The sequence below is a fragment of the Charadrius vociferus genome, unplaced genomic scaffold, assembly GCF_000708025.1.
Source record: "Charadrius vociferus isolate BGI_N301 unplaced genomic scaffold, ASM70802v2 scaffold527, whole genome shotgun sequence".
Lineage (NCBI taxonomy): Eukaryota > Metazoa > Chordata > Aves > Charadriiformes > Charadriidae > Charadrius > Charadrius vociferus.
In genome coordinates this window covers 134,864-144,697 of record NW_009649428.1, presented here as the reverse complement: position 1 = coordinate 144,697, position 9,834 = coordinate 134,864, and the positions used below count along the sequence as shown (strand labels likewise).

Here is a 9,834-nt window from a genome sequence, read left to right as displayed (position 1 = left end):
AATTCTTTGTTTTAGTGAAAACAATGATTAATTAAAGGAAATCATATTTTTTCCAATAACACAGACAATCAGTTGAAGCAATGAGAGAATCAATACTCTTGTTTAGGATCATCATATTATAAATTAGGGAGGCATTGTATATCAATCACATAAATGATGCAGAACATAAATAACAAGTAGGATTGCTTATGCTGATCTATCCTGATTTTGCTATGTTAAAGTCAGTGGAGGTCAGTGGAGCCACAACAAACATGAACACAAACACCTCAACCTCTTTACTTTAGAAGAACTAAATTTTGTAATCATAAAACATCTCTTTCATAGTAACAAATAAATACAGGAAATGGCAGAGAGCCCTTTTATTTTCAATTTTTGCTTTGATGAATGATGAAAATTATGAATCTTTGGGAAGGACTTGGAAGCATAGTCTCAGAAAAAACAAGTGGAAGAGCAGGCAACTGAGTATGTAAGTTAAATATCGTCCGTAGATCACACAGACAGTATTTCTGCCTGCCTAGTCATAATCTAAATCATCTGCCTTCTTTATAAAAATTATTCATATGTACTTCCCAAAGAGCCTTCTACAATCAGCTTGCTACAGGAGGCTGCAGAAAAGTCAACATTTTTGTCCTCGTTCTTTAACCTCAAATATTGTATTTCTGGTAAGTGATTTTTTTCAATTCCGTTTTTACCTCTTTGCTCCTCAAAGTATAAATGAAAGGGTTCCACAGTGGTGTTACAAGGGTGTTCAGAAGGGATATCACTTTGTTCTTATTTAGTGTGGTATGCCCTCTTGGCCTGACATAAATGAATATGACTGCCCCACAAAGCATGATGACTACAGTCAGATGAGCAATGCAGGAGGAGAAAGCTTTCTGTCTCCAGAACCAGATGGGATCCTCAATATGGTAAATATAATGGCAAAGCAGGAGATGATAGTCAAAGGAAGTGCTAAACAGAACCACTGTAGCAACAGTGAAAACAAGCCATTCAATATGACGGGCAGTGCAAGCCAGCTTCAGCAGTGGTCTGAAATCACAGTAGAAGTGACTGATAATATTGGGGTCACAGAGTGGCAGTCTGAACACCAGAATGGTTTGCACAAAGATGATCAGAAAGCCACCCATCCAAGAGCCAAGTGAGAACTGAGCACACGTTTTTCCACACTTGATGGTGATGTAGTGGAGAGTGTTGCATATTGCTATGCATTGGTCAAAGGACATGGCTGTGAGGAAGAAAAACTCAGTAGGACCAAGCAAAAAGTTGGAGCAAGCTTGGACTTTGCACCCAACTATGCTGATAGACTTCTTGACATCCAGAAGACTGCCCAAAAGCTTGGGTATAGTGGCTGAGACATGGATGATTCCTAAAAATGACAGTTTTCCAAGGAAGAAATACATGATTTTGCGGAAAGTGTTGTCATTCACCACTGTGGCAATGATGATGTCATTTGCCCAGTGAGAGTCAAAATGTAGATGACCAAGACTCCCACAAAGAGCAAAACACGGACCCTTTGAAGGCTGGGGAAATCAAGATGAATAAATTCAGTCACAAAAGTCTGGCTTTCCATCCTCTGCTTCCTCTTTGTACATTTCTGCATTAGTAAATATGGCAAGTAAAGGAGTGATCAAAGTTTTTTTTATGTGAGTAGGAAAGAAGAAATATAAATATACATGTGTATGTGCATATAGGTGTTGCAACGGAGGGAAGACAGGTGCACTCAATGTGAGTGATCAGCAAGCTTCTTTTGTTGAATAGCACAGCTGTCTTTTATAATTAACTAATACATGTTAGCTACTACATGTTTCCATAATACAGCATTCTGATTGGTTTGTCAATCCAGCCCTTAGTTCCTTATCTGCGGTCAGCTCCCTCTTCTTCTCCCATGCAGCTACTCCCTCTTTTCCCATGCCTGAGTGACCACAGGCTTCTCATTACCGTGTAGCACCTGCAGTCAGGGTCAGGGTGTCCTTGCCAATTTAGCAATCCCAGTAGCTGAGTCCGATGTTTCCTAAGCTCCTGCTCGGCCAGCTGGATCATATCTATGTTACCCTTCTCAGCTAGCCAATTTCCCACATATAGGTATATACACAAATATATTTATGTAGGAGACATTTTTTACTTGATTTTAACATTTATTTGAAAGAAATCAGGTGGTTTGAGATCCTTATAATAGCTTTACTGTCTTTATTTCTCAGTTCCTTTTTCGGTTGAAACAGTGATCTCTCTTACAGTAGAAGACTGTACAGAAGACTGAAGAATTTATGACCAACAGTGATATATACTAGTTATGTTCCCTCTAACATTTACATTTCTAGGGATAGAACACATTAATTTATGTCCTCGAAAAGCTGGATGTCTGGTCAAAATTAATTTGGGCTCCTACTTTGAAACCCAGAGTAGTGTCAAAAAGTGATTAACCCCATCTGGACATAGACAACATGAACTACCCCTTACCACAGGTGTTTTTCCATAGCAGAAAATAGGGTAGCTAGATAGCAATAGTTATAAAAAAATAGTATTGTTTAAACAGAGATTAAATGTATATCACCTTTTGTCTATACAAAGCCTTCATAAGTCTTTAAAACACCCTCTCTTGAGATAGCCTATGCCAAGGATGCATAGAGCATCTGGACCAGTCACAACGAGGTGTTTCTCCTATTTGTTCCCAGTTAGCCTTACTTCGGCCTCTAATACAGTCAGTTCTTGAGATCCACCTGTCACTCCAGAAATAGTGACAGATTCTGACCCTTTATGATTCGATGGCAATAGGGTACACTGGGCGCCAGTGTCCACCAGGGCTTTATACTCTTTTGGCTCTAACATGCCAGGCCATTGAATCCGCACAGTCCAATAAATTCAGTTGTCCCTCTCCTCCTCCTGGCTGGAGGCAGGGCACCTCTAACATTGAGCATAGTATCTACGATTAGCAGATGGGTTCCTCCCAGGACCAAAGGATTGCCCACCGTAGGTTGGAGCAGCCTGTCTCCTGTAAGAATTCTCTTCTATCTGCTTTACTTTGCAATTCAATCACTCGTGCCTGTAGGGCTGAGATAGACTCTCCTTCCCACTTCCTCATGTCCTCTCCATAGTTGCAGAGGCAAAGACACAGGAAAACTTGGAGTGGGATTGATTGGTCTTGAGTTGGAGGATGTTTTTTCTGTTGAGTAGGAGGGTGTTTTTTCTTAGCAGCTGCAATATGGATCTGTGCAAGGGAAGAATGGGATCCTTCCTCTGTCTTGGATAGTTTATTAAACAGTTTCTCGGTTTGCTCAACTATTTTCCTGGTCGTTTGCTCAATTTTCTCAGTCATTTTCTTGGTGTTCACAGCCAGCTTTTCCACAGCTGCCACATTGAAGGGACGAGAGAGACTGTCTTCATACTGTCATACCTTGTTAACCACTTCATTTACAGTTGGTGCGTCGGCATCAGATCGACCCCAGACCATTGTTGACAATGTGTGGGAATATGTTGATGGTGCACTTTGTACAAACTTTTTTAGCATAGAACATTTGCGTGGAATTCCATCAGGGTCTACAATCACTTGCCTGTCCCTGTAAATCACCTCTCACACAGCCAGTTCTCTCAGGTAGTTAATACCTTTTTCCATGTTGGTCCATTTGCTTGTATGTTATTTGGTATCAACCTTAAAGGGATAACTGCACCTTACGGCTGACACCAGTCACCTCCAGAGACTGAGAGTGCTTGTCTTTCTCCCAATCCTTTGATCTATACCTCCATCGCTGGCCAGTTTTCCCAATTTTCTAGCTTCTCTGCTGTCTATGTCTATGGTATCAGCCCCACTATCTCAGCATGGGAGGGACCAGGAGATAAGTGTTTCATCTTCATGACGACTAAAGTCCTTTCTCATATTTCACAAATCCTTCATAGAGAAGGATTTAACAACTGTCCCTACATCTGTCTCCTCCTGTGTTGATGCTGCCCGAGAAGGACCCTCTCCTGGATCTGCTTTAGAAGGACCCTCTCCTTTATCTGTTTTAAAAGGCTTCTTTCCTTTGTCTGGTTTAGAAGGACCCTCTCCTGCATCTATTCTAGAGTGGCCCTCTCCTGGATCTACTCTAGAGGGGCCCTCTCCTGGATCTCTGTCAGAACTCTCTCCCAAGGTATCTAGCTTGAGCTGGTCCCTGTCGTAAGGGACAGGGGAACAAGCCTTTTTCTAATTCCTGGTTACTGGGGCAACTTGTACTCGTTCTGATGGAATTTGAGTAGCAGTGGAACTCGTTATAGGAGCAACTTGAGTAGTGATGGTGCTCATTGTCGAGGCTGGAGTAACTTTTGCTAGGACGGGTGGTGGAGGGGCCTGTGTTGTTGTTGGGGGGGGGGGCAGATGATGCTGACATAGATGGCAGCGGTGTGACTTTTACCGTGAGCTGCGAAGTGGATGATGCCTGCAGGGGTGTGACTTTCGCCAGGAGGGGCTGCCGAGTGACCTGTGCTGGGACGGGCGGCAGAGTGGCCTGTGCTGCTGCAGATAGTGGTGCCATGAATTTTACCAATGCAGGCAGTGGCATGGCTTTTGCCAAGACAGATGGCGGCATGGCTTGCACCGCTACAGATCGAGTAGCAGCACAGGTTACCCTATAGCTACTCCACCAATGTTTCATAAGAAACCACCCCTGCAACACATTCAGGAACACCAACAACAAAATCACAATCTTAAGAAAGTAACAATCCTTATTGTCACAGCCTGAGAGGGTTCGATTCCTGGGCTCTGATGGTGTCACGTTAGTATAATCATCAAAGGCAAAGCAAACTTTCCCAAGGTAAAACCGAAAGTGTAATTAGTAACAGAATCCCAAAAATTAGTAACAGATTAGTAACAGATTCCCAAAATATGCAGGTAGAGCCGTTACCCAACTAATCATATTATACACCTGAATTGTGAAGCACACCAAAACAGCACATTTAAACCTTTGCATAAAAACACAAAGAGTAAATAAACGTTGCAATGCATTTGGTAGGTTAAACAGAGCAGTTAAAAGCAAATAAGGCTCTCTAAAGGCACGATATAACATTTCATTTAAGAATGACATGATATGACCTGTCTGTTTTAATCTCTGAGCAAGCTGGAATTCAAACTATTCAGGCAATCTATCACAGCCCTGGTGGAGCCCTGCTCCTGCCCCCGTTGGGTGCCAATAAATTCGGTCATGTTTTACACTGAATTGACCACTGGGGACATGGGGGACCACAGGTGGGACCAACAGATGTTCCTCCCCCTCCCTCTCCAAAGAGAGAAGCAGAAGAGGGAAAAAGAAACTTATGAGTTTAGAAGGAACTAAACTACTTCAATGAAATATGAACAATAAAACAAAAAGAAAATAATGAAATATATACAAAACCATATCAAGCTCCCAGGATGACAATCACGTCACTGGCTGGCACTGGGGAAGTCCCAGATTGGACTCAGTGATGGATGGGAACTGGATTCCAGATCTGCATTCAGGATAGGGATCAAAGGCAGACAAAGAGACACAGGCCATTAAAGAAACTGTGCTGACCCTTTGATCCCTCAACTTTTATACTGAGCATGGGGCAGATGGGATGGAATACCCTATTGGTCAGTTTTGGGTCACCTGTCCTGTCCACTCCTCCCCGCAGGTGGGACCCCACTGCGCTTTTCTGCTTCCGACCCTCCAAAGGGGCAAATAACAAAGCTTACTGCCCTTGGTTGTTATAGCAATAAGTATAAGCAAGAACCTCTCTGCATGCTATGCCTGAGCATCAACTACAAACATAGGTCTTATCACTCTGAGAGCAAAGAGTGTCTGCACAATATGCTGTTAATTTTAGTAGTTAGAAGAGGTCTAGCTAAGAAGCAAAGTTACTGAACAAAATTGGTTGTGTTTTACCTCAAACCAGGAGACCCATGGAGATCAAGTTCTTTGAGGAAGTGGGTGAACTGACATTCATGTGCTGCTGGTAGGTGTTGCCCATGACTGCCTTCAAGAACTGGTGGACATCCCGTGTTGTCTCCAATAGTCCTGATGCTTATGAATAGGCAAATGTCCCAGGCATAGATGCTACATGCTGCATCTGAGCAGCTAAGGAACACTTTCCTGCCTCTCAGACCTTCCTTTCCTCACCACAGGTGATGAGTAAGTGGAGTGCTTGGTCAAAAAGTGCCACAAATGCAGAACTGCTGACCCCCTGACCTAGCTTCACCTTCCCAAAACTTTTGTCCAGCTGGTATGCATACTTGAAGGTTCTCACTGACTCTTGATGGAGACCACTTGGTGGCTGTGAATGGTCTTGTGGTGCTGGACCTCTAGTATCCCTCTTCTGAGCATCTCTGGAGAATGTCAGCCCTCTCAGGTCTGGACCTTTTTTGAAGCACAAAGAAATAATACCTGGTCTTAGTGTGGCATAAAGGTAGTCTGCTCAGATGCTCACATATTTTCTGTGCAGACAGGATAGCAGAGTCTGTTGTACCCAGGATAGGAAGCAGCCAGGTGAACAACCTGGCTGGTGATAGTGGTACAAGGAGTTGCCGCAAGGCTGGAGGGCAGCCGTCTGCTGCTGTTGCTGAGGGGATTGTCATAATACACATACCCCGCCTCTCACATGCACACACACTCTGAAGTTGTCCAGCATTCACCCTATGCTTTCATTTGTGAATTCATCCCTGGCAGACAGCACTGCTCAGAAAGGAGGGCAACTGAGCTGTGGAGAGATTGTGGCCCTAGGTGCAAATCCATGAAAGCATTTAGGGTACTACATTTCCCCTGGTTTCTTAAGCCTTCACGGGTCCAGCAGATTTGAATGTGGAGGGCCCTGCCAAGTAGGAGCAAAGGCTGGCTGCTCCACAAGGGTAGATGAGTTGGTAGTCAAATGCAACGGGAAGGTGGGTGGGAGCAGTGACCTCACCAACAAAGATCCAGGATGCTGAGGGGTAAGTCAGGATCAGGACTGGGTCCAGAGACAGTGGTCAGGGTCAGGCACAGTCAGTGGTCACCCAGCAAGTTGGGTAACAGCGGGGACAGGCCCTTGCTTCTTGCTTTCTTCACAACAGCTCTTATCAGCAAGAAAGAGGACCTTGGTCTCAGCCATATAAACTGCTTAACTTAGCTGAACTCCAGTAGGGGCACACGCTCCAGACCTTGAGTGTGTACATCCTGTGAACTGACATACAGTACAAGCTCCGTATTCTCATGCTACTTTTGTGATAATGCTCAAGTTCGAACTCATGCCATCCACCTAATCTATTCTGGTGTGGATAAGATTCCAGATGTGCCTCTCTCCCTCAGCTGGTGGCAGAGGGTATCTGGAATGGGTTTGTTTTCTTTAAGAAGTCCCACTTCCAAATTTTTGGAATCATTAGATGTGGAAGAGTTTCCATTCATGTGGACAGTGAAAGGGAAGGACACAACCTAGGGAGAACTGATTTCCCCTGGTCTCTTGCTTCCAGGCAAAATCACTCTGGCAGGAGGAAAACACAGCAGGGAGCAAGCCTTCTATGGTTAAAGAGAACCTACAGTGGAGCAAAACCCACTGTGGTTTACTAATTTAAAAGGCCTTAATGCTCACTGCAGCGCACAGGTGCGCCATATCTTAGGGAGGGCCCTCTTCCCGGCTCCCTCATGCTCCCCATGCCTTGTTCAAGGACTCCAGCTTGCAGACATACAGGTTTAACAAATACAGGGTTTATATTAGGGAAGACAACCTCTCTCCAAACACCCCCAGATCACATCATTCTTCGGGCCTCTTAGTCCTTGTCCTGGTCACTGTGGCACCTATTCATTATTATAGCCTGCTTCTTGCAGCCATTTCATCTCCATTCATGTCACGTCCACTGAGGTGTAGTGAACATGTACAGGACTCAGCCCAACACAGGAACGAAATTGTGGCAGTCATCTCTACATGAGCTCAGGGACACAAACCAGTTGCTTAATCTTGCTTATCTGGTGGCTTTTGGTGCTGCAGAACATTCAAGTCAGCTGTACAGGACTGATGTATGCAATTGGAAGAATCTTGTAGACTTTCTGCCAAGGTCTGGAGGCCAGCTGGGGCATCTAAGGATACCTCAAATGTTTCTAGGTCCTATTGCACAGAGAACTGAATCACCCTGACTATGTAAAGTAAAGGGTTGAGAGTTGTCAGGGAGCCTGTATGGCAAGAAGAATAAATTGTTCAGCAAGAAAAAATAAAAAGGAGGGATGTCCTTTCGAGTTGCGGTCTCTGGATCCAGTTTCTAGCCATAGACAGCATGCAGAGGTAAACGCATTTCACTCTACAGTGGTCTTTATTATCAGATCTGTGTAAAAGTAAGAATAAAGAGGAAGCCCCATTTTCAGGTTAATTTTATTTTATCATTTGAACAAACCTTTCTGCTGTTTGGGGCACTAGCGTTTATTTGAACTATGTGTATCTGAGAAGAGATCTCTGGAAAAGTCCTACATGTATGGATATAGCCAGCGCTTTCCAAAGTATGTTATCAGTGTGAACGCATGGTCATCCATGCCCAGGCAGCTGTTCTCAGAGGCCAGGATTAACTTCTGGGTGCAGAACAAGAGACTGTATGGAGTCTGGTGAATGTTGCAAATAAGGGCTGTAAACTTTTTAAGGACATATTAAGCCTGAAACATGATTTGCTAGTAGTCACAAGCCAAAGAAAAGTCTCAGACTATCTCTGAACATAACAAGTGACCTTTGAAACTTTATCGAGAATCTCTGTAGAGTTCCAGAGATAGATTAGACTACAGAAATGCCAAGGACTAGCCAAGCCAGGGTGGAGCACCAAGGCCAAGGGCAGGCCTAAATACTGCAACAAAACTGAAGCCTGGCCACAGATGGATTACCTGGGTAGACAGAAACCAAATATTGCAAATTTAGGGATAGGCTTCAGTTTGATATACAGGTTAGGAAATTCAGTTGCCTCAACCTAGGTGCTTTTTACCATCTGGGATGCCCCAGCCATCCAGACAAGCTTGGCAGATAGCAAAGTGTTAAAGAAGTTTGTTCACCATTGGTTTCCCATAGCACAGTCTCAGGCAAAAATCCCCCCAAAATAATTTATTCGAATGGTACAGCAGCAAGGACAGCTCGAGCTGGGTGTCTCCAGAGAGGGACCCCTAACAAAGAAATTCCTGGGCAATTATACTCTTACAATCTATGCATCCACCCCTCATGCAGTCTTCACATGCCTTTCAAACGTCCCTTGTTCCAATAGTAATTTTTGGTCTGGGATCTTCTGTTTCCTCATTGGATTCTTTCTCTGTCTCCAGACAGGCCGTTAACTATTCTTATCTTGCTGGGTTGCAGCCTCTGCTGGTGGTTGTAGCTTCCTTATCTCCTGGTCTGTATCAATCTCAGGGTCTTCCTTTATATAAGTAATTAGAAGCTCAAAACAAGTTCCCTTTACCAAGGTGAAAATTCACAGCTTGCAGCCTAAGGCTTCAGCAACTTTAGCTACTAATGCTAAGTGAGTTCCAAATAAGCAGCATTGCAATGCGGCCCAACATTAAGTGATTAACTTTAAGTGTTATTTAAAATGAACCTCTAATTTTCCATATTCCTTTGTAAAAGTCTTCTGGAGCTGAAGGTTGTGTGAAATACCCTATAGTGCCAAGTATGATGTTAGAAAACCACACTAAATCCCTGCCTAAGAGAGCTGAGGAATTCAAACTCCAGAGCTGTGAATGGAAAGACAAAAAGCAGAAGCAGGATAATGGGTAAGAAAAGTATCTCTGCAGTTCAAAGAATATCTAATGGCACAGTGTATAATTTTTTTCTAACAACTCAACATTAGCACCAGAGCCGGACAATGAAAACCAAAGCATACAGTGTGTGGGACTCATCACCACCCTACGTCTC

The 9,834-nt window shown here is 43.8% G+C and overlaps 2 protein-coding genes across 2 annotated transcripts in view; one reads left to right on the top strand and one right to left on the bottom strand.

The window, feature by feature from the left end:
• Positions 1 to 644: 644 nt before the first annotated feature.
• Positions 645 to 3,448, bottom strand: LOC104290406 (olfactory receptor 6X1-like). The gene is given in 5 exon segments (XM_009889499.1): positions 645 to 880; positions 883 to 953; positions 955 to 1,451; positions 1,454 to 1,594; positions 3,392 to 3,448. Coding segments are annotated over 5 exon segments (1,002 nt in total).
• Positions 3,449 to 4,557: 1,109 nt separating this feature from the next.
• The window catches only part of PLA2G4C (phospholipase A2, group IVC (cytosolic, calcium-independent)), a 53,812-nt gene continuing 48,535 nt past the window's right edge, over positions 4,558 to 9,834 (top strand). Inside the window, exon 1 of the mRNA XM_009889497.1 lies at positions 4,558 to 4,593. Within this exon, the coding sequence (XP_009887799.1) occupies positions 4,558 to 4,593 (36 nt within the window). The remainder of the gene's footprint in view (positions 4,594 to 9,834) is intronic.